Genomic DNA, 25,320 nt, shown 5'->3' with positions numbered 1-25,320 from the left:
TCCCCACAGCACCTGTATATATGTATATATGTTTGTACAGATTTATTATGCTATTTATTTATTTATTTTACTTGTACATATTTATTCTATTTATTTTATTTTGTTAGCATGTTTTGTTTTGTTGTCTGTCTCCCCCTTCTAGACTGTGAGCCCGCTGTTGTAGTGAATGAATTTTCAGTGAATGAAAAACCGTTTAAGTTGCTATGTAGTTTGCAGTTTAAATCTAACATCTCCATAGGCCAGTTTGCACTCTTTGAGATAGGCAGAATTTTTTACCACCAAAATACCAGAAGAAGTGGGGGGTTTTCTGTTTGATTTTTGCAGTGGAATGCTTTCTCCTAGTTAATGTGCAGCCTATCTTTGGTTATCTTTGTAGTTTAAACTTTTCCTGTGAAATTTGTTTTTCAAAATGGCACACCCACAAAAGTTGCAGGTTACAACACAAAAGCTGTCCAGTTCTCTGGTTGCTATGGCATATTTGTTTCTTTCCAGGGTTTTAAAAGGCCCAATATGGGATTTCGCTCTTCCGTATGATGTTCTTGCTCCCAAAATTGCCCAGTTGGTGACCCCTAAGATGTCTAATTTTCAGGCAACAGCTTCAAGTGCTGAGAATCGTATTGAGCTGTCACTTTGTGGAAAAAAAATTGAAAATATTTTATTCCCTTTACTTAGCAGGCAAATAGAAATTAGCGTGTCCAGTAGTTGTTGAAAAAGTGAAAATCAAAATGTCAAAATGCCAAGGTAGTTTTCTGCACGTTCACTGACATATTTATGAGTCCTTAGAAATTCATATGTCTCCCAACAAACTCACAGAGGTGCAGAGATAGGTTAAGAAAAGGGCAAAGAAGCAAGGGAAAAGTGGAGAGAGGGATGGGAAGAGGAGAGAGAAGGAGAGTGAGAGAGAGTTTAACAAGCATGCACACAATGGAGATTACTGAAGACTGGGAGGGTGACTGAAAGGGAAAGAGAATGACAGGTATATTATTTTACCAATGTAAGTAAAGTCATTTTTAATATAAACTTAGTGTTCCTAGATTTGCCATTGGGTAACCTAGTGAGACAAACGTGGAACTGAGATTCAGGAAACCCGGGTTTTGAGTCCATTTTTTCCATTGTCCTACTGTGTGACCTAAAACAAATTAATTAATTCATTCATTCATTCAATCGTATCGACTGAACGCTTACTGTGTGCAGAGCACTGTAATGATAATAATGATGGTGGTATTTTTTAAGTGCTTCCTATGTGCCAAGCACTGTTCTAAGTGCTGGGGTAGACACAAGGTAATCAGGTTGTCCCACGTGGGGCTCACATTCTTAATTGCCATTTTACAGATGAGGTAACTAAGGCACACAGAAATTAAGTGACTTGCCCAGAATCACACAGTTGACAAGTGGCAGAGCCAGGATTAGAACCCACGACCTCTGACTCCGAAGCCCAAGCTCTTTTCACTTAGTAGCTTAGTGGCTTAGTAGCCACGCTGCTTCTCTATAAAACGCTCAACCACTCTGATCCTCAGTTTAAACTGTAAAATGAGCATTAAAAATAGATTGTGAGCCCCATGTGGAACTGGGACTGTATCCCATCTCAAACACTTGAAAGCGCTTTGTAAATGCCATAATTATTTTTTCTTGAAGGGTAGGATCCTGCCTGGTTTTGGTGTGTGTTAAAGAAGACTAGATTTAAATCAGTTGTTAAGGGAGATGATGTTTGGACTTTCACTAACCTGCTAAAATTAGATGAAATATATCATTAGAACTGTGTAAACATTTATGTGGCAACTTGTGAACCATATTGTAAATTCATAAATAGTTATAAACAACAGAATAAACTTGCATAAAAATGAGACTTTATCAAAGAGAGTAGTGGCTTCTGTTTCGGATTGCTTGTGAGTGAGCCACTTCTTAATAAAATTGTATTTTAATAGTTGTATCTATAAACTAAAAGCTTTCTTATTGGCCTATTTTTCATGTTTCACATTGTGTTGTTTTCCCACGCATTTATCTTGGTATTATGGAAATATAGAAGTGAGCATTTATTACCTTACTTTCATTAGCAAATCTTGATATGTCTGTTTTTTTGAAAAGGGAAAGTTTCATGAAGCAATTTATTGATCGTCAACAACAGGATACAAGCTGCCTATTACGAAGACTTCCTTCAGCCTCTTCTTCTTCATGTGATCACTCTAAAAGATCTGCAATAGAAGACAATAAATACATTGATCAAAAGGTAAGTAACGTTGCCTTCAATAACAAAAATTGATTTTTCAGCCTATATTTTCCCCTAGAACAAAATCACTCCATACATTGCAGAATGTGTCTGTTTGACAGAAACAACATGACAGTAAGTATTCAAAGGCAGCAGTCACATGAGTTGTCATGAAAGGCCTTGTTTTTCCTGCCACTTGGGTGAGCAATTCAAGTGTAAAATATGTTTTTGTGCCCATCCTTCTATCCTTGAACAAAATTCAGAGTAGTTGCAGCCTTGGAATATTACGAGGGGAAAGAGCCATGGTCAAATATATTTTTTGAGTTCTTACCCTTTCAAACATTCTTTTTATTGAAAAATAAACACTGCTCCACCGAACGTGCAATTCAGGTTTAAGGTAATAGGACACACAACTTTTTTGTATAGCCTTTGATTTTTTAAAAAGAAAAATGTTTTTGAACTATTAGGAAAGCTTAAATGTCATTCTTTAGTATAGAATATTCCCTCATCATCAAAACATACAAATGAGGAGCAGACACATTAGTCCAATTTGCTACTTATAGGTCACTGAGGTTGGGCTGATATTCACGCATTGATATCACAGCGTGTACTGGCCATCTGGTGATAATAAAGCTCCAAAATTAAAAAAAATGAATAGATTTAAAGCTGTAGGCCGGGATTTTGAATTCAGTCGCAATAGATGCACCTTTTCCTCCATTCCCATCAGTCCTCTACTTCCACGCTCATCAGTGTTGTCAAATCGCTTATATACTATTATGGTTGGTATATTCACTGAAATCTGTAGTTTGGTCTGTTTCATTAGGGACAAATACAACAGCGAAATGAAAAGAATGACGATATGGTTCAAATGTGAACAGAAATGCAGAATAAGTGATGCTGGCACTTGGGCCTTTCATATTTGGAAAGTGTTTGAAACTTTGAAATTATCCAAAAATAAAGTGTGTGTTTTTCCCCAATATGATCAGGGTTGGCAATAGAACCTTATATTTAAATTTTAGGCTGCTGACCTGTGAAATACAAGATAAAAGTGTTTTCCTCTATATGAAAATTTCACCTTCTGGTCAGTGCAGAATAGTTCGTCTTTGTTCTTCAAAGAATGGTACAATAGAAAGGAATATTTCTTTCTGACGAATATTTGTCATTTTCATTTGTCAACTGAAATATTGAATATTTGTTCTGACGACTTGACACCTGTCCACATGTTCTGTTTTGTTGCCTGTCTCCGCCTTCTAGACTGTGAGCCCGTTGTTGGGTAGGGACCGTCTCTATATGTTTCCAACTTGTACTTCCCAAGCGCTTAGTACAGTGCTCTGCACACAGTAAGCACTCAATAAATATGACTGAATGAATGAATATTTTAGGCAAGCTTAACGTAACACTAGCATACTGAGCTTGGCAACAACAAAAAAATAGAATTTTTCCGCTTTTCGTTTTCCTCGTAAACAAAATCATCCACATCCTGGCCTGCATCTAAAAGTGAATTTGTTCTGTCTCGCATCCATTTTTGAAACTCACAAAGGGTACAATCAGGAATAAAGGAACATTTTTGGATAACTCTCACTTCAAATGGAGGTCTCACATATGCAAGCAAAAGGGGAAGAAGCTTATGTTAGGTAAGATTTTGACAGCATAATTACTTTGGCTTTCAACAATAACAAGTAATCCCCATGGCAACCCCACAATTCACAGACGCATGTTCTTAAAAATAGCCCATCTCTATTACCTTTATTCTATTTCCTCTTTAAAAGAAATGTATTTTCCCCTGTAAACATCAAATTGCATCCTGTGCGTAGCTGCTGCTTTCCCACCGGTGTCGAAAGGAAGAGTGTATATATGGAGATGTATCTCATATTCAGAGACGATACCATGGCTGATGGTGAAATCGCCCTATTGTGGCTGAAAAGGCCAATGAGTATCCCAAGACACCTATCATACTGTGCTCATTCAGCGACTGCCCTTGAATGTGTTATGGGATTTGTCGTTTGCATTCGTGATGTTATTTTCCGTCAGCTTCTTTGCCTCACAGTTTCTCAAAGCTTCTACCCAAAACTGTTTCTCCCTTCTGGCTTGCAGTCTACCTGCTGGTCTTTTTTGCCTCCACTGAATAGAAGAAGACGACAGTAGAAATAGGCAAAACCAGTGTTGGCTTTTTCACTCCCTCTGTAAGAGCAATTTTTCCTGCTCTGGCAGAACGTGGGTTTCCAAGAGGTTTCTAACTGTCTTTGTATTCAAGTCATACTAACCAAGATACTGGAGAATTTACTTTTTCGTTATTATTATTCATTCATTCATTCAATCATATTTATTGAGCACTTACTGTGTGCAGAGCACTATACTAAACGCTTGGGAAGTACAAGCCTGCAACATATAGCGACAGTCCCTACCCAACAATGAGCTCACAGTCTGTGCGTAGAGCACGGCACTAAGCGCTGGGAAAGTACAATTCGGCAACAGATAGAGACGGCCCCTATCCAACAACGGATAAGACTCAAATTTAGCTCTTTTAAGGTGTGTGTTAATAATAATAAAAATAATAATTGTGGTATTTGTTAAACGCTTATTATGTGCCAGGCACTGAATTAAGCACTGGGGTGGATACAAGCAAATTGGGTTGGACACAGTCCCTGTCCCATGTGGGGCTCACAGCCTCATTCCCCATTTTAGAGATGAGGTAACTGAGGCCCAGTGAAGTGACTTACCCAAGGTCACACAGCAGACAAGTGGCAGAGCTCTTAAGTGAAGATGAGTAGGTGTCTTGGGATGTATATTCCTTTTCTTCCAGAAAACGATTGTTTTTGTCTGGCACCTCGCTGTTAGGAATGAGCAGCATACCTCTGTCCTCTAGACTGCAAGCTCGTCAAGGGCAGGAACTGTGTCGGTTTGTTGTTGTTCTGCCCCAAGCGCTTAGTTCAGAGCTTTGCAAACACAGTAAGCACCCAATAAATACCATCAAATGAATACCTCTATCAGCTGGGTATTCCCCAGCGGGTCTTTGTTCAGGAACCACAGACTACACCCGCTGTCCCATCCAGTCATCTCACTTGTGTGGTGCTGATCAAGGACGGCCAGATTAAAAAGTACATAAAACAATATCAAAGTAAAATGAACAACCACTTGAAATAATGCCTGCTTTCATTTCCATCTCCCTGCTGGAGCTATGCTTAGACCGTGAGCTCCTTGAGAGCAGAGAAATGGAAATAACAGCCTACTAACTGTATCAAACTCTCCCAAGTGTTTAATTCAGTGCTCTGCATTCAATAAATACCTGTCACTGATCGATCGATTCACTTTCTCTCCACTGGCTCTCTTCTTGACCCACTACAATCAGGTTTTTGCCCCTTCAGTCCATTATTAGGCTGTGAACTCATCCTCTAGACTGTAAACTTGTCCTCCAGACTGTGAGCCCTTTGTGGGCAGGAAATGTGCCTGTTTATTGTTATATTGTACTCTCCCAAGCACGTAGTACAGTGCTCTGCACAAAGTAAATTCTCAATAAATACGAATGACCGACTGTTGAACTATTACTGCTCATTGGAGAAGCAGCATGGCTCAGTGGAAAGAGCCCGGGCTTTGGAGTCAGAGGTCATGCGTTCAAATCCCGGCTCTGCCAACTGTCAGCTGTGTGACTTTGGGCAAGTCACTTCACTTCTCTGGGCCTCAGTTACCTCATCTGTAAAATGGGGATTAAGACTGTGAGCCCCCTGTGGGACAACCTGATCACCTTGTAACCTCCCCAGCGCTTAGAACAGTGCTTTGCACATAGTAAGTGCTTAACAAATACCATCGTTATTATTATTATTACTTATTAAGCCCTTGTTCATCCTACAGACACTATTTGTAAATATTTTTTGTTATTCTGTCTATTCCACTGCATTTTAAGTTCCTTGTAGGTAGGGACCGGTGCCTTGCTTTTATTATGCGCTCCCAGGTGCTTAGTATAGTGTGTGGCATTCAGTAAGCCCTTGCTAAATCAATGATTCAGAACGTATTGACTACCAAAGTATTACTAAATGGACTCTAGAAACAATTTACCAAAAACAGTTCTATTTACCATCATTGAAATTGTCCATGCTTCACCTAGGCTTAAGTCAGAAAGGCAGATTCAGAGGAAGATTTAATGGGTTGGGACTGTCTCTATCTGTTGCCGAATTGTACTTTCCAAGCGCTTAATACAGTATTCTGCACACGGTAAGTGCTCCATAAATACGATTGAATGAGTGAATGAATGAATTTAAACCAAGTCATCCAGGCTAAAGTAGGCCTGCCCATTATCTCCAAAGCCCCACTCCCAGGTGCAAAAATGAACAGTGACCCTCTCTGCACCTCCAGTCTAGGTTTAAATAGTTCCCATCTCTGAGGTCATTCATTCATTCATTCAATCGTATTTATTGAGCGCTTACCATGTGCAGAGCACTGTACTAAGCGTTTGGGAAGTACAAGTTGGCACCATATAGAGACGGTCCCTACCCAACAGTGGGCTCACAGTCTAAAAGAGGGCTCACAGTCTAGAAGTTAATGGTCGATCTAAATGTCCTATGTGGCTTTGTTCAATCTATTTTCCCCCAAAATAAAACACCGTATTCTTTGAAAGTGTGGTGTGAATATGACCGTTCACTGTACATGGCGTACTTTTTACAAGCACAAGATGGTAGTGGTGTTCTGCTATCTTTCAACACTTTAAAACAATATATTCTGATGTAGATAAATAACTTTGCTGTAAAGTACCCTTGAAAAGTCATACTGTAAAGCTGGAGAACCTGGAGTAATAAATCAGGAAATTGTTGTTAGTAAATTAAGATCATTGGCAGAGGAAGGGTATGTAATTATAGGGAATTGTTACTTAAAAAGCAGGGATTTGAAAAAGAATGCCTGTGGAAATGGCATGTTTATTTGAATTGGGCTAATAATTTCTTTTTAGAATGAGTCAACTACAGCATTCCAAAATCTGGTATTCGATTAATAATAATAATAATGATAATAATGGTGGTATTTGTTAAGCGCTTACTATGTGCCAAGCACTGTTTGAAGCACTGGGGGGGGGATACAAGGTGATCAAGGGTGTCCCACATGGGGCTCACAGGATGGGAGATCGGAGAGGAGGCTGATACAGTAGTCCAGACAGGGTAGGATGAGAGCTTGAACGAGCAGGGTAGCGGTTTGGATGGAGAGGAAAGGGCGCATCTTGGCAATGTTGCGGAGCTGAGACCGGCAGGTTTTGGTGACGACTTGGATGTGGGGGTGAATGAGAGAGCGGAGTCGAAGATGACACCAAGGTTGCAGGCTTGTGAGACGGGAAGGATGGTAGTGCCGTTAACAGAGATGGAAAAGTCAGGGAGAGGGCAGGGTTTGGGAGGGAAGACAAGGAGTTCAGTCTTCGACATGTTGAGTTTTAGGTGGCGGGCAGATATCCAGATGGAGATGTCCTGAAGGCAGGAGGAGATGCGAGCCTGGAGAGAAGGGGAGAGAGCAGGGGTGGAGATGTAGATCTGGGTGTCATCAGCATAGAGATGATAGTTGAAGCCATGGGAGCGAATGAGGTCACCAAGGGAGTGAGTGTAGATCGAGAACAGAAGGGGACCAAGCACTGAACCTTGGGGAACCCCCACAGTAAGGGGATGGGAGGGGGAGGAGGAGCCTGCAAAAGAGACTGAGACACTCATGAAACTATCTCTCCTTTTCTCACAAATGCTTAATACACTGCTCTACCCAGAAAGTGCTCAGTAAATGTCATTGATTGAATAGCATTATTCATTCATTCAATCATATTTATTGAGCACTGACTGTGTGCAGAGCACTGGACTAAGCATAGACCCTTCTAGGATAAAAGAAAGAGACACAGACACAAGGTGACCTAGGTGGTAGCAAATAAACCCAAGAAATGTTGAATAATTTATAACTTTAAGAAAGTGTTTTCCTAGAAGGAATTTTCAGCCCTGTGAAAAAATTGCTAACGATTGCAACTTCTTAACTTTTGGCATCTGCCACCTGGCTGAATTCAGACTGTCAGTGGCTTCCCATTCGGCCCAGCATCAAGCAGAAACTCCTGACCATAGGCTTTAAGGCAGTGTGTTACCTCTCTCCCACCTACCTCTCCTCGCTCCTCTCCGTCTACAACGCAGCCCATACGTTTCATTCTAATGCCATAATGATCACTGTTTCACTCCCCTATTTCTCTCGCATCAATGTCTTACAACCTCCTTCCTTCCTGGAATTCCCTCATCCTTCGTACTCACAGCCCACCATTCTTCTCATCTTCAAAGCCTTTCGGGAATCACATCTCTTTCAAGAGGCCTTCCGTGATCGATCTCTCATCCCCTCAGCTGATTTCCCACAGTGCTCCCAGATCATCACTTCTGTCTCACTTAAGTCCTTGAGTACTGACATCCCTCATCCGGTTCCACTGATGTACACATCTTTAAATTCTCTTGCTTTCACTGTAATTTCTGTAATTTCTACTAGACTCCTTGAGGACAAAGGTGTGTGTCTATTAGACTTCTAGACTGTGAGCCCGCTGTTGGGTAGGGACTGTCTCTATGTGTTGCCGACTTGTACTTCCCAAGCTCTTGGTACAGTGCTCTGCACACAGTAAGCACTCAATAAATACGATTGATTGATTGATTGATTGATTGATATTAACTATGTCATACTCTCCCAAACATTAAGTGGAAGCAGCTCAGTGGAAAGAACCCAGGCTTTGGAGTCAGAGGTCATGTGTTGAAATCCCAGCTCCACCAACTGTCAGCTGGGTGATTTTGGGCAAGTCACTTAACTTCTCTGTGCCTCAGTTACCTATCTGTAAAATGGGGATTAAAACTGTGAGCCCCCCGTGGGACAACCTGATCACCTTGTAACCTCCCCAGCTCTTAGAACAATGCTTTGCACATAGTAAGCACTTAACAAATACCACCATTATTACTATTATTATTAATATTATTACAGTGCTCTGCATACTGCAGATGCTCAATAAATCCTATTGATTGATTGATCTGGGTTCAGAAGACTGAATATACTCTACTTTTTTAAAAAAAAATTTGCAATAGACCCATCATGTTTCTGACTGATCCTCCTCACCTGACTGGATGGCATCTCCATCGCATGGGAGGCAGACTCCTAGCCAATGAAGCCAACGTCTGACCAGTAGAAGAAAGATAGTCTCCAGTTTGATTAAAGATGATTATCAATTGAAAGGAGTCAATCTCCATGACCAGAGGCATTTCCAATCTGTTGGAGACCCTCTCCTCTCAATAGCAGTGTCCATACAAAATAAGTGAAAGAAATGAATCAAAAGAAAAACCCCTAACCTCCACTACGAAACTCCTTCCTCTCCCTTCTCATTCTTCCTGCCAAGTCTCCGGGAATTGTATGACTCAGTTTTACTTTTCCAACACTCAAGAGAGATTGGAATCTTCTTGGACTTCCACCTAGGATCAGGAATATGTTTGGTTAATAATAATAATAATAATGATAATGTATCGGTTAAGCGCTTACTATGTGCCAAGCGCTGGGGTAAATACAAGGTAAGCAGGTTGCCCCACCTGGGGCTCACAGCCTTAATCCCCATTTTACAGATGAGGTAACTGAGGCCCAGAGAAGTTGTGACTTGCCCAAGGTCACAGTGCAAGCAAGTGGCGGAGCCAGGATTAGAACCCGTGACCTCTGACTCCCAAGCCCGACTCTTGCCACTAAGCCATGCTGGTAATGGTAATACTGTTAGTAATGGTATTAATTGATGGTAACTGTCAGTATTTTGCCAGTGGTAGTTGGAAGCAGTGATTTGTTCGAGAAACTCTTTTGTCATCTGTCTTCTTTCCAGGTTAACAAAGCTGAGTCATACATTTTCCCCTCCATCTTCAAACCACTCCATGAACCCTACTAGAACAAAAGTAGAGAGTAAAACAGAAAATGAGACTATTTAAGATTTGCTTTGGAAACTGGTTTTATGTTCTATTATGAAGCATGTTTGTTAATAGGCTATCAGTGTATTTCTCCATGACATGAAAGAACTAAAATCAAACTCTTTTCATTTTACAGCTTCGTAAATCTGTTTTCAGCATCAGGGCAAGAAATCTTCTAGAAAAGGAGACTGCCATCACTAAAATTCTTAGGTAACATCAATACACTAACACTTACTGAACTTTGTATTACAAGTGGATTTATAATAATAAGCAAAAAAGGCTGTTGTATTTATTCTGCAGGGATGTGAAAGTACTCGACCGATTTTCTAGGTACGTAGTAAATTATTAGCACAGAATATTTTTCCAATTGTGTTGGAAAGAAAAAGCTTTTGTACTTGTACATGTAAACAAAGAAAACAGTCACATTCTTTTGAGGACTATTAATGAGTAAGACCAAGAGACCAAAAATGAGCAATTCATCATTTACATATGTCGTGTTTCCATGTCATTGAATCTGATATAGATTTAAGTGTTTGAAAATGTGTTGTTTGTATGCATATGATTTCATTGTTTCTCATATGGATTATGAATTGTAACGTTGAGGGTAGAATAGTACAAGAGGCAACAATCAGTTTATGCAAAAACACTGTGGAAGCCCCCAAGAACTGTTTTCCAGCTGAAAATCTTGTGATAAATGTGTAAAATTTTAGGTTACATGATTTGATTTATGGCACAATTTCCTTGAAAAATGACTCAAAATTAAGCACTAGTTGAAAAAATAGGGACCAAAATTGTACTAACATGTATTTATAACTACAATAATATGAAGATAAGATTATAAATCTTCCCAAACTAGATTGAAAAAGTATTGTTTTAAAAATTGCCCTTCAAGAAGAGATAATATAAACATTCTGTCAAACTTTCCCAAATGTCTAATATAGGCTCTGCACACTCCAGGTGCCCAATAAATAGCACCAAATGAATGAATTGCACACAAATCTAAGCGTGTTCTGATAATTACGTATATTATGTGAATTTACCTTCGAATCTGAAAGGTTTATACTTTGCTTTAATAATTTGGTGGGGTTTGATCTTGTAGGTCTATGTTTCTATATAGCTTAACTCCCATGATAGCAATCCACATGTTACACTCTCTGTGTGTTTCATAGAAGCCAGAAATGTCTGTGTGAGGCTGGAGAAGTGTTGCGAAGGCCACGTGTTCAGAACATTTTATACTATGACCAACCACCAAAGAAACTTAGGAGCATAGTGTGGTTTCTCCTTACATACCTTCCATTCTCTCTTCCGTAATTTGCTCCTTCCCTTCCATAATCACCCATAGCAACTGAATGTTTAGCAAATATGCTATTTGTGTCTTGTAATGACACGGGATATTCTGCATCTCAAAATAACTACTACCGAGCAAGATTAGAAGGTTTTGCATGTTCCCATGAAGACATGATTTCTTGCAGGCTAAGTAGGAAGGAGAGGGTGCTGGAGCAGTGTAAGGAAAATTTGGGAATGCTAATTAATCAGTAGAAAGCTGGAACTGAAAACTGCTCTATTTCCCCATAGGCTTAAGCCGAGGTAGGGTAGTTATAGGACCTTGTCTTTTTAAGAGCTTCCCATCTGTCAGTTTACAAAATTATCATGTTCATCCATTTATGCATAAAATTACCATGCTCATTCACAAGAAAACATTCCCATGCATATATTAAAAGTAAAGTGTGGTTCAAAGCAAAAATACCACGTGCATAAAACGATGCAGTTCAAATTTAACCCTTCATATACACTTAAATATGTGGTTTAGTGGCACAGTGGAATGGTCTAGTAGAGTCTAATACCCTACTATGTAGTCTCTCCCAGCACTTATCTCTGCAAATAATCAGCAATTAATATATTACTATTAATAGGGCAGTGTATCACCACATATTGTACTTTGGAGGGGGATTTCAAATTGGATAAATGAAATACCCATCTTTTGAATTCTGCATCACCGTAAAGCCACATATTGACTTCTATTCTTGAACTGTGTCTAAATCATTCATAAAGAAGCGCCCAATAAATACGATTGAATGAATGAATAAGTGAATGAATGAAAGAAGCAAATCCAGCTGAATGTAGTGAAGGGGAGCAATTTGATTGCAAAGCAGAGGGTGAGAGAAATACTTCTATACTCTTTGACCTGGATTCTTGTTCGGATGTAACATCAAAACCCGGGGGTGGGGGGCGGGGATAGGGGAGATGCAGGAGAAGGGTCCAAAACTTAGATACTCAGGAACACTGGAAATTGTTGGGGATTTAAAAAAATCTTATTCTGTCAATAGACGATCAGTCTCGCTTGGCAAATGAATATAATGCCAAAGAAGTTATGCAAGCCATTATGGCTTAACTAAGACATAGTGTGAGCAAATTAGGCTAAGGAAGCTACATCAGGCTATAACTGAGACACATGGCTATACCAGACTACTCCTATTCACTATGCTGCAAAGCAAAGGAGAGAAGGCAATAATGATGTGCAGTCATTTGGACACAATTAACATTGCCTTGCTTCCTCCTAGCTGTAATGTATTTTGCTGTCTGTCTCTTCCACCTGTTGGCTCTCTCCTTGAAGGCAAGATCACATCTACTACTCTTACTGTAATCTCCCAAGTACTTAATATGGTGTTGTGTACACCGTTCTTCTTCTTCAAATGCCATCGAATCGTTTCTGATCCATAGCACCTCCATGGACACATCCTTTCCAGAAATCCCATCGTCTGCCATAAAGTCATTCTGGTATGTGTTTCCGTAGAGTTTTCTTGGTAAAGATATGGAAGTGGTTTACCATTGCCTTCTTCCGCTTGGTAAAAAATCATGAGTCTCTGCCGTTGTCTTTAATCAGTGTTTCGATCACTTGATCATCTGTCTTTGACTGTTTCCCAAACCCCTGCTGCCCAGCACAGGTGAATTCATTCATTCATTCAATCATATTTATTGAGCGCTTACTGTGTGCAGAGCACTGTACTAAGCGCTTGGGAAATACAAGTTGGCAACATATAGAGACGGTCCCTACCCAACAGTGGGCTCACAGTCTATCAGCTTTGATGATTCGTGTTAGTCCTTTCCCCTTATGGGTAACTCCGTGTGGCATAGCTCGAAGCTTCAACAACTTAGGCAAACTCTCCTGCCATGATAAGGTGGCCAATAAATGCTATTGATTGACTTACTGGTTTTCGTTGAATACCAAAGGGAATGAACTCAAGCCACATTAGAACAAAATGGGTGCCAAGTCGAGTTTCTAAGACCTAAAATTGATCTTTGACCTCATTATTTTGTATCTGCCCCAGCACTTAGTGCTTTTCATTCATTCATTCAGTCGTATTTATTGAGCGCTTACTGTGTGCAGAGCACTGTACTAAGCGCTAGGGAAGTACAGGTTGGCAACATATAGAGATGGTCCCTACCCAACAGCGGGCTCACAGTCTAGAAGGGGGAGACAGACAACAAAACAAAACATATTAACAAAATAAAATAAATAGAATATGTACAAGTAAAAGAAATAAATGAATAGAGTAATAAATATGTATAAACATGTATACATATATACAGGTCAGGGAACAGGGACAGGGAATGTGTCTCTTATATTTTTATATTGAACTCTTCCAAATGCTTAGTACAGTGCTCTGCATGCAGTAAGCTCTCAACATATGAGAAGCAGCGTGGCATAGTGAGTAGAGCACGGGCCTGAGAGTCTGAAGGTCATGAGTTCCAATCCCGCCTCTGCCGCTTGTCTTCTGTGTGACCTTGGGCAAGTCACTTCACTGCTCTGTGAAGAAGCAGTGTGGCTCAGTGGAAAGAGCCCGGGCTTTGGAGTCAGAGGTCATGGGTTCAAATCCCGGCTCCGCCAATTGTCAGCTGTGTGACTTTGGGCAAGTCACTTGACTTCTCTGTGCCTCAGTTACCTCATCTGTAAAATGGGGATTAAGACTGTGAGCCCTGCGTGGGACAACCTGATCACCTTGTAACCTCTCCAGTGCTTAGAACAGTGCTGTGCACATAGTAAGCGCTTAATAAATGCTATCATTATTATTATTATTATTATTATTATTATTATTATTATTATTATTATTATTATTCTCTGGGCCTCAGTTACCTCATCTCTAAAATGGGTATTGAGACTGCGAGCCCCACATGGGACAGGGACTGCATCCAATTCAATTTGCTTGTATCCACCCCAAAGTTTAGTACAGTGCCTGGCACATAGTAAGTGCTTAACATATACCATCATCATCATCATCAGTGAATATGATCAGTTGATTGATTTGCACACCTTGTTGCCAAAACATGATTTTCAGCCAGCGGGAATTCTTTCTTCATTGGTGATGCTTTGTGTTCTTTAGTAAATATTCTTCAGGATTTTACCTTTAAAAGATGATCTTGCTGGAATTAACACTATTGTCCATTAATATAGCGATATTTTCCTCACTCTTTGGCCCTAACAACTCTGTACTTTCATATCAATTTTATATCTTTGGAGTTGCCATGTCCCCAGGTCTTAATCTAAATGGGAAGGGCATATTTAATACACAGGAATTTCCTTTTTTGAATTAATAGATTCCAGAGGATGGTACTTCATCTTTTGTGTGACCCTATGAGAGTCATGAACCATAGCCCATCCCCACAGTATTGTGGGAACTTCTCACAAACTCTGCATTGCTCTGAAACCAAGATGCCTCTAAAGTTCAGACATTACCTTAAAAGCTGATTCCAAAATGGGAAAAAAAAATCATCTATCCATTCACTTCCCTCCCACATACCTTAACCTTTGCTTAACTGACTTCCTCCAGCCCTCTGTGTTGTATCTTATGCAGCTCAGTTCCACTAGCTTATCCCCCTTTCTTTGCCCTTCCATGTGACAAAAAATTTTGACCTCATTTCTTGGCAATTCCCTAGAAGGTAAAAGAGTTTCTAATGAAAGTAAGCTCGTTAAGAGGCTCATGCAGTGCCCTTATGAGAGCGTTTTGGGCATTCCCTTCCCATTAGAATCCACTAATCCTGGCCTCCCAAGATCCATTGACAAGGAGAAGCAGCGTGGCTCAGTGGGAAGAGCCCGGCCTTTGGAGTCAGAGGTCATGGGTTCAAGTCCCGGCTCCGCCAGTTGTCAGCTGTGTGACTTCGGGCAAGTCACTTAACTTCTCTGGGCCTCAGTTGCCTCATCTGTAAAATGGGGATTAAAGACTGTGAGCCCCCCATGGGACAACCTGATCACCTTGTAATCTCCCCAGCACTTAGAACAGTGCTTTGCGCACAGTAAGCGTTTAATAAATGCCATCATTATTATTATTTACCAGTCCTCACAAGCACTGGATGTAGTTCAGCTGAACAATTGATGGAAACACACACACAAACACAGATGGAAAGATGCAGACAAAGGGAACAGTGGCAAATACACAGGAGACAGACTTCGCTTGGGTTGATTCTCTAGACCTTTCAGGCTAGTTCGGGCCTCACTTCGACTACTTGTTCATGAGGAGGGAGGAGGCAAGAGGAATAAAGTTGTGAAGTGACTCATATGACAGAGTCCTAGGGCAAACTACTGCTTTGTATGCTAAAAAAGCCTCAAATACTCTCATCTTGGTTCAGAGGCAAAACAGATCCTTATGACTTTCTCCATATATCTGTATCCTTCTATATATGTCTTTCTCATTAAATCTCTCTCCCATATGTAACTGACACCTAGAGGTGTGTCACCTGCAGTGGTGACAATACTTAATGGTTAGGGCAAATTCCTCTGTGCCCAACATTATTGAGAAGGGGGTGTCTGTTCTCCACACATCTTGCTCTACACCATTTCAAAGTCCTGATAGATTGAATAATCAGTGGGAGTTCGACTTTAGATCACCTAGTTTTCTACAGTTTCCCCCTCTAGACGCTTTTCCCTCTAGATTGTAAGCTTACTGTGGGCAGAGAATAAGTCTATCAACCCTTTGTATTGCACTCTACTAAGCACTTTAAACAGTACTCTCTGCACACAGTAAGGCACTCAATAAATACCATTGATTGATTGATTGGTGTAGGCCACTTACTCACTGATCCCAGTGTCCACCTTCACATCTCCCAGCCAACTAAAAGATATGTTGCTTTTTCTTGTCAACTGTCAGCTTTCACCATAATAGGAGCCTTCAGAAAGTGATCTGGTGACTGTAGCTGAGCTTGGCTATCTATTTTTTAAACTTTGTGCCCAAATATATGCCCCTGAAGGCAATATTACAGTGCTTCATTCCATGTAGACTGTGAGCCCACTGTTGGGTAGGGACCGTCTCTATATGTTGCCAACTTGGACTTCCCAAGCGCTTAGTACAGTGCTCTGCACACAGTAAGTGCTCAAAAAATATGATTGATTGATTGATTGATTGATGTAATTTACCAGGGAGAGGACGTGGTCCAATTGTTTGAACCAGAAAAATCAACCTAATCGAAGTCAGCTAGGGATGAAAGTACTCAAGAGGATTATTTTTTAAAAAATAGTGGAAGGCAGTCAGGGTTTAGCACATTAGCAACTGTAATTTGAATAGCTACTGATTCATCCGCCCTTTGATGTAATGATAAATAGCAAGCCACTTCTAGATATGAGTGACAACATTTTTGCTCCTAGAAGAAAACTATTTATGACATTTTTACAGAGGCTGAGAGGATTGTCTGTCATACTTAAGTGCAGGTTTTCACTTGGCGAAAACAGCCATCTGTCATATTTTTGAAGACTTGACTGGAGTATATTGTGAAAGGATGGTATTTTACTGCCTAAATTATAAATCCAAGTCCACTATTAAATTCATACAGATTTCAAGTGTGTTGTTCAACTCCTCTTAAGAAAGTATTCCTCAAGATGCAGTGACCTTTTCTCCATATTGGAGAAAATCAAAAACAAGCAACAGTGTGCTTTCAGAAGCCTAGACACTGCCACTTATGTCTCTATAGTGTTATCAATTGCTCATAGATACTGAAATGGGAATAATAATGGACACTATCATTCTAAGAGATGCATCCAGGCACAGTGAAATTATATGATTAAGAAATTTAAATTCCTTTAAAGGCTGCACAGCTTTGTGTTGCTTTGTGATGTCATTTAGCTGAACCCTTATTATCCTACAATGTTCGCCTTGGGGCGGAATGTCTAGCGTAGACGTTAGATTTGTGACACCGCTGATTCTGTCCTGGCTCTATCAGCATCAAAGTGTTCTACCCTGCCGTTGATAAATATATAAACCTAATGAGTGGAAATTGAAACCTGTGTTTCACCTACGTGTCTTTAAGGGCTGTGAGAGGCACACCTTTCTGATTAGACATGTTGACGTATACATTGGAAGCCGTGATTCCTCCTTTTGGGACTGTATGAGAACAAGCCATCTATGTTTGGAGCAAGGGCAGAAATCTGACTCTAGATTTTCATTTCTTCCGTTAACTGTCTTGGATAATGTATGGAGTAATGCCAGGACCACTCAGTGTTGATAATAATGATGATTTACTTAATTTTATAAAATTAAGAGTACTTTTAATGGGCCTAAGGTAAGTTCAAGACTTTTGATACTTTTACTTACGTATATCTAGAGAGATAGAATTCAAGAGGATATACTTATTGTGTACCTACTACATTTTATTCTTTGTGGTCCTCAATGGACAGCATGCATTTTATTTATTGGGTGCTTAGGATGCTTTGTGGCAGCACTTGAGTGCACTATCTTATGACAGAAATACTCCTAACATTGGCTTTAAAGCAGTCAATCAGTTTGCCTCACCATCCACCTCACTTCATTAGTCTCCTACTACTGCCCATGGCTAAAAAAAGAAATTAATCTGTTTGCCTCCCCCCGCACCTCATCTCACTAGTGAGGGGTGGATGCAGTCTCTGTCCCACATAGGGCTCACAGTCTTAATCCCCATTTTTAGAGATGAGGTAACTGAGAAGTGAAGTGACTTTCCCAAGGCCACAGTTCCCCTAGCACTAAGCCCCTATCTTCTCTACTGACCTCTTCCCCATGTCCTTCCCCTAGCTTGGCACTCTCTCCCCCTCCATATACACCTGCCAATTTGTACTTCCCAAGCGCTTAGTACAGTGCTCTGCACATAGTAAGCGCTCAATAAATAAATACGATTGATGATACACCAGACTGTCACTCTCCCCACCTTCAAAGACTTTCAAAGGTTGCATCTCTTCTAAGAAGCCTTCCCCAATTAAGTCATCTTTTTCCTGGGACCCTCTCCCTTCTGTGTCATCTGTGCACTTGGATCTTTGACCCCCAGGCGTTTGATAGCTGTTCCGCCCTTAACCTCACAGCACTTACATACGTGTCTTTAAATTATACAGTATGAATTATTTATTCACATTATTGTCTGTCTCCCCCTTTAGACTGTAAGCTCACTGGGGACAGGTAATGTGTCTTCCAACTCACTTTTACTGTGCTCTCCCAAGCGCTTAGTACAGTGTTCTGCATATAGTAAGCACCTAATAAATACCATTGATGTTGATATAAAAACAAGTCATCCTCAAACCTCAACTCGATTTGCATTTAACTCCTAATTTAGGGGACAGATTTGCTAACCAAACCTCAAGTTTGTCTTTAACTTTTGATCCGTCTTTGTGGGAGAAGGAGAGACTCCACCCTTCTCAGGGATATCCCTGTTGTCCTGACTTTCAGGGTCTCCTAAACAGGTTCCATAAGTTCACACCAGAAACTGGGAGTGGGATTTAGATTCTCCCCAGGGTTTTCAAAGTGTTAATGAAGTCTCTGTTGAAGACCCCAGAGCAGGCCTGGAATCCACAAATATGAGGATTTTGCCTGTGAACCAGAGTAGGGGCTCTGGGTGACATGATAGGGAAGGGAGAATTAGGTAAAACCTGGCAAAATTTGTATTTCCCCCCAACTCCTACCACTCTGTTCTGGGGACCACGCCAGTTTGAAAGGCTGAGAAATCAACAGGAATACCTGTCTCATTCTTGAGTGGAAGTCTCTGAGGAAATTCCCAAAGCAGGAAGAATAAAACAATTAATCAATCCATGGCATTTACTGAGCATTTCTGTGTGAAGAACACTGCAGTAAGCTCTTGGGAAAACACAATACAATTGAATCGGAAGGCACAAACCCTGCTCATAAAGAGCTTGCAGTTTACAGGGGAAGTTTAATAATGTGTTAGAAAAGTAAGACTCAGTCTAAGGAATTCATACTGATGATGCTTCAGGAATACATCGCTTCTGCACAGTGAGACATGTCCAGTTACAAGAATGATTTGGTTTGTAAGAATGGTAAAATAAAAAATAAAAAAGATTTTTTTAAAAAATCTGTTGGTTAAAGATGGAGCCATTTCCATTAATGCAGGAGGTGGATGTCAAAGGCAGTAGGCAACCTTTGAACAAATTATAGCTCTACTTCCCCAAAGCTCTAAGCAGACCTATCAGTTGTCACTCTTTTATTCTTTTCTGCATTGCGATGGGAAAGCTGGAGGTGGCACCCATCAAAGGATTGCAGGAAAGAGATAAAACGGAAGAGCAGAGTGGGCTACTGTGCACATTAACACAACATGTTTTGCATGCTTAGTGTAGCCCCTTTTCACAAGCCATTGAGCTCCCCTGGATGCCTCAGCTCATCCGTTATTGTTTCCCATCAGCATAAATCTGGCTTCCCTCCTTTCTGCCTAACCCCAGGTAGCCCAGAATTTGGTCATTGCTGGCAGGAATGAAACAATGCATGTAAGTCTTGCTTCCCTTCTCAGTGGATTAGAGACTCTGACACATTTTTTTTTCCCCCAGTGGAAGAGTGGTGAAATATATACGGGGCAGGGGTTTGGGGTGGCAGGGTTCCTCCAAGAATGAGAGTGTCAAAAATTGAAGCATTTTTTAGCATTCCCTGAACTAACATAACCAAAGGCCACACACTGCATACTGTGTAACTAGGCCTCTTACCTGGGCAGAATTCGGAGCCCGTGTTGTCACTTTTCATCTCAAATCCCTTTCCGAAATTACCTGTGGCACTGCAAGACTCCTGCTTCGTAGATCTTTGTCACCTCCATCTACATCCTTGGGCAGCCCTAAAAATTCAGAGCGTAGGGCTAAAGACCGGGAGCTAAGAAAGCTCCCTCTAGACTGTAAGCTCATTGTGGGAGGGAATGTGTCTACCAACTCTGTTATTTTGTACTCTACCAAACGCTTAGAACAGTGTTCTGCACACATCCGCTATCTTCATCTGTATATTTGGAGTCATTGTAGCAACAACAGATTGCTTAAATGTTCAGCTAAACCCTTGAGACCACCCATTTATGAAAGCCTACTGCATTTTCTTTGATGAGGCCCATATGAAATGAGCTCTCCCTCCAAAAAGAGGCTCCCTCCAGGCAGTCTTTATCCCAGGAAGACAAGAAGCTCTTATAACTGCAGTCAGAGCTAGATACTTCACATGTCTGTTTTTCGTATAATTCCAATCCCAACATGAGACTCGAGTCAGACATAGGGCCACTTATATATTTAGAATGGAATAAATAATAGTAATAATAATAATTGCGGTATTTGTTAAGGGTTTACTGTATGCCAATTAGGTTGGACACAGACCCTCTCCCACATGGGGCTCACAGTCTCAGGAGGGACAACAAACTGAGGCTCAGTGAAGCTAAGTGATTTATCCAAGATCCTACAGCGGGTAAGTGGCACAGAGTTGATCGAAAACTAGGTCCTCTGATTCCCAGGCCCACGTTCTTTCCACCAAGCCACTCTGCTTCTCTGTGTGTTCAAAAATATGTATTTAGAATGTATTTTTAAAAGTCCTCCATTAGGCAAGGCTAATGTGCCCCCCTATTCAAAAATCCAGGGACCATTCAGAGACAAAACCTTGTCTGAGATTGTAGGACAGATCAGAAAAGAACCATCAGTGGCAGCAGCTGTGGTAGAGGGAATTCTGACTGCTGTCACCATCACGGAAAAGGAAGAGGTTGCAGAGTATTTTTATACAGGGGCTACAACGTTCTCCACTGCCACCATCGTCTCCAAAGCCACACTGGCCTCGCCAGGAGGGGGGTGGAAGTGTTTGGTGTAGCTGAAAATAAATAGATTCCTCCTGAGCTCCCAGACACACCCTGGAAGGAAAGGTTTGGGATTAGCGGGTCACTTGCAACTGCCCACTACTCACCACCCTTTTTCGCTTCTCTCCACTGGACATTTCTGACCCTTTTCACTGCTGTCCCCAGCCACCCGCCTTGGTTGGCAGTGAATTTGGGTGTTCGGAATAGAGTTTAGATGAGGGGAGAGGAGAGGAAGAGGATAGTCCTTCACCCCTGGTTCAAGATAAGGCATGGTAAGTAGGTTTCTCACATTAAAATATTTCTCCGCTAACAGCTCCTCAGTATATATCGTAATCTAAGACTGTAAACCCCCTGTGGAACAACCAGCCTGCTGTTTTGTAGGGACCGTCTCTATATGTTGCCAATTTGTAGTTCCCAAGCGCTTAGTACAGTGCTAAAGCGCTCAATAAATACGATTGAGTGAATGAATCTCTTGTAAGGGGAAGTGGCACTGCAGCATGAAGAACCTCAGAGAAAGAACTGATTTCAGAGAGTTCTGAAACAAAATGCTGTCCCTAATATACTCCCAAATGGTGGCCACTGTCACCTAAAGCAGGTAACTAGGAAAATATAGAGCCTCCCTCTCCATTCTACAGTCTCTAACATCAAGTCTGTGGACTGCCAAATCTGAGAACGTTTAAGAGCGAAAGAAAAGAAAAACACAGAGTTTCTATCTCTGCAATTTGCCTTTTCCATTTGGCAACTTGCCTTTTGAAACTATCCTTCCTTCTCTTAACTAGTTACAATTCAGCCTCTTTGGAAGAGGTTAGACCGCTGCACTGCTGCTTAACGTGCCAGGTACGTCGGGCAAAACACACTATTCCGTTGTCTCCCAGTGGAACCTCAGTAGAATCAATCAATCAATCAATCGTATTTATTGAGCGCTTACTGTGTGCAGAGCACTGTACTAAGCGCTTGGGAAGTACAAGTTGGCAACATATAGAGACAGTCCCTACCCAACAGTGGGCTTACAGTCTAGAAGGGACATCTCCCCCATCCCCGCAGCATTGCAGGGCTGGAGTGGAGGACTCTGAAGCGAAGCAGCCCATGAGGGGACTCGCATCGCCTCCCGTTACGCACAGTCAACTCTCATTTCAACATACCTCAGGGAGCTTTCTGCTTGTAATTAATCGGAAAATGTGCTATTCTGAAACTAGCTCACCTTGAGTTAGAAACACATTAAGACAAATGCACTGTTTGAAATCGACTTCAAAATGAAAGCGTGCCGCTGTGGTGTTTGTTAAAATGGGAGTTGACGGTATCACTGCCCTGAATTTAGGGGATAAATTCTAGCTCCTTTCATTAGAATTTGAACGGGACCTAGCGAATTCTTACCAGAATAAGGTGGAATCAATCAATCAATCAATTGTATTTATTGAGCGCTTACTATGCGCAGAGCATGGTATTAAACACTTGGGAGAGTACAATGCAACAGCATTGTACTGCCCATGATGAGCTTACTTGAACCATCCTGTAGTGCAGATAGCTATCGACTCATTTTTAAAATAGTCCTAAATTTGGGTTATTAATGCAGAGTACTTATTGTGCAAATTCAGGGCGATTTCATGGATAAGGCTTTTATTCCTTTGATATTCCACACACATTAGTGTAGAATAATTTGACATCCCTGCCCATAATGAGCTTACTTGAATCATCCTGTACTGCAGATAGCTATCAACTCATTTTTAAAATAGTCCTAAATTTGGGTTATTAATGCAGAGTACTTATTGTGCAAATTCAGGGCGATTTCACGGATAAAGCTTTCATTCCTTTGATATTCCACAAACATTAGTGTAGAATGATTTGACGTCAGTGGGTTGCAATGAATTGTTGATAGCAAAAACAAGTCAGAACATGAAGTAATTTTTGTGTCAAAAATATTGAAACATGGCAAAATAGAGTAAACCAAATAGAGTGCACCAACGCTATATTTTCAGATAACTTAATTTTGAGGTTCCCGATCTAACAGAGAGGACAACAAATTTACTGACTAATTTTGTGACTTAGTTCAGATACTAGTTAAATTTGAAGTTTGCAATTTTATGTTCTAATTCTACAGATTACAATCTATAATCATATGAGTTTACTATGTCTGTAATGCATTCTCCCATATGAGTTTGGTGAAATACAAACATTTGCAGAAAACTATTAGTTCCTGTAACCAAAGATTCCCTAAAATTCGCTTTTTGTCTGATAAGCATTCACTCATTTTGTCCAATTTAGCATATTGTACCAAATACCTTTCTGCCAATGTTTGAGGAAAAGCCATTGTGAAGACTAGACTGGAATTCGAAGTTATTGCCTGAAATTTTTGAAATCGTTTTTATTCATTTTTTTTCAGAAATTCATGTTTCATCCATAATAGCTATTTGTCAGTTCATTTGTAAGGTGAAAGTTATTATTTTAGGTATGTACGGTAAAGGTCAGTTTACTCATCTATGATCATAAATTGGCTATGCGAGTGATCTTTGTAGCAGCGTGTGAAAATGTTTATGTGGAAGACAAAAGAATAAAGAAAACCATGTGATTTCTGGCTATTAAAGGATCAGAGGTGTGTGTGTGTAGGAATATACTATTTCACTGTGGCAGTAGCCGCAAAGATAAAAATGCAGTCTTGTTCATTATCTCAGCAAGAAGCTTTTACAGGAGAAACTTTCCTATCTGAACCTGCTATTGTCTCTTCTTTGGAGGATAACACTGTCATTCTAATGGAGTCAGGTAAGATCCATTTCTAGGAAATGCTCCTACTTTTTTACACATTTCCATAGTTATCTTTTACAGCATACCTGCTGCTGTGTGGATTGTTGTTGTACAAACTTGTAATTTCTTAGATGTCAGTATTTTAAGGGGATATAATACAATGAATAAATCATTTCTGTATATTCTGAGAATAACAAGCAGGAAAAAATGTGGCCTCTTGTTTTTCATTACAGAAGTCGCAGTCCAACTCCATTGCCAAGTCTGAACCTTCCGATGAAAGACATGCAGGTGAAGAAGCAGGAAACCAGAACTCCAAGCCTCTAGTAGGGATGAACATTAAACTGAATTTTCAAAATAAATACCATCACTAGTATTGGGCTAATCTCTTAATATTTTTGATACAAAACAAGTAAAATATTTACCATTCGTATTTTAGTAAAGCCTGAGCCAAAAAAATATGACTATTTCTGTTGTGAGAGTGATAAAAATTATTTTGAACCAAAGGAATATAAAACAAAGAATAATTTATCTTTCATTCTTAAATCAAGATCTCTGAGACTGACAAGATCTCAAGTTGGGATATATTACTTTTTTAATGTATTAAATTCCTACCAATGAATAATTAGCATATGTTTTTGTTTTCTAGTACAATTTTTTCACTGTCAATCAATCAATCGTATTTATTGAGCGCTTACTGTGTGCAGAGCACTGTACTAAGCGCTTGGGAAGTACAAGTTGGCAACATATAGAGTCGGTCCCTACCCAACAGTGGGCTCACTGTCAGACTTTGTTTATCCCAACTATTTAAGAAAAATACCTCCACCCTTCAAAGGGATCACGAACATGTGCAAACAGATGATATATTTGCCGGCCAAGGCAAAATACTTAAAGAACAAGATTCTTCAAGATGCCATAGAACAGTAGCAAGTGTATACTTTTTTTTACCCTTTTGGCATATATGTTCCCCTGAATTTAGTTGGAAATGCACCTTATAAGGACATTGACTAATTGATCCGTAATTGAAAGGCGGAACAAATGCTTTTTTTACTAACTGTGTGACTTTGGAAGAGTCCTTGAAGAGTTTCAAAGTTTTACCATAGGGTTAATAGAAGTTGGTCACACAGCCCGGGAGGCATGAAGATGACTAGGAACCGCTTCCCAGAATCAGCAGAGTGATATGGATTGGCAATTAGTTGGAAGACCAAGATCAGGTATCCACCCACTCCTGCAAACCAAAGATCTCCACAGGAAAGATCTCCACAAAAATCTCACACAACCAGAGATCTCCACAGGAAGCAAAGGGCTGCAATGTCACAGAATTCTGTTACCTAGGCTGTACGTTGTCCAGAGATAGAATAAGAAGGATAGAGAGAAGGAGTTGAAAAACTGAGCCTGCAGCCAAATGGCCTG

The 25,320-nt window shown here is 40.4% G+C and overlaps 1 protein-coding gene and 1 long non-coding RNA gene across 2 annotated transcripts in view; both read left to right on the top strand.

The window, feature by feature from the left end:
- Positions 1–25,320, top strand: part of NALCN (sodium leak channel, non-selective) — a 222,614-nt gene that overhangs the window by 150,753 nt on the left and 46,541 nt on the right. The window contains exons 17-18 of the mRNA XM_038759721.1: positions 2,086–2,227; positions 10,259–10,332. Coding sequence (XP_038615649.1) covers positions 2,086–2,227; positions 10,259–10,332 — 216 coding nt within the window. The remainder of the gene's footprint in view (positions 1–2,085; positions 2,228–10,258; positions 10,333–25,320) is intronic.
- LOC119939607 lies at positions 17,587–24,228 on the top strand. Its single transcript, XR_005454683.1, has 3 exons — positions 17,587–17,670; positions 23,841–23,928; positions 24,144–24,228. It is a non-coding gene; the product is annotated as an uncharacterized LOC119939607 (long non-coding RNA).

Source organism: Tachyglossus aculeatus, chromosome 17 (assembly GCF_015852505.1).
Source record: "Tachyglossus aculeatus isolate mTacAcu1 chromosome 17, mTacAcu1.pri, whole genome shotgun sequence".
NCBI classification, from domain to species: domain Eukaryota; kingdom Metazoa; phylum Chordata; class Mammalia; order Monotremata; family Tachyglossidae; genus Tachyglossus; species Tachyglossus aculeatus.
Note: the sequence above shows the minus strand (reverse complement) of the source record. Positions and strands in the feature narration are given on the sequence as shown.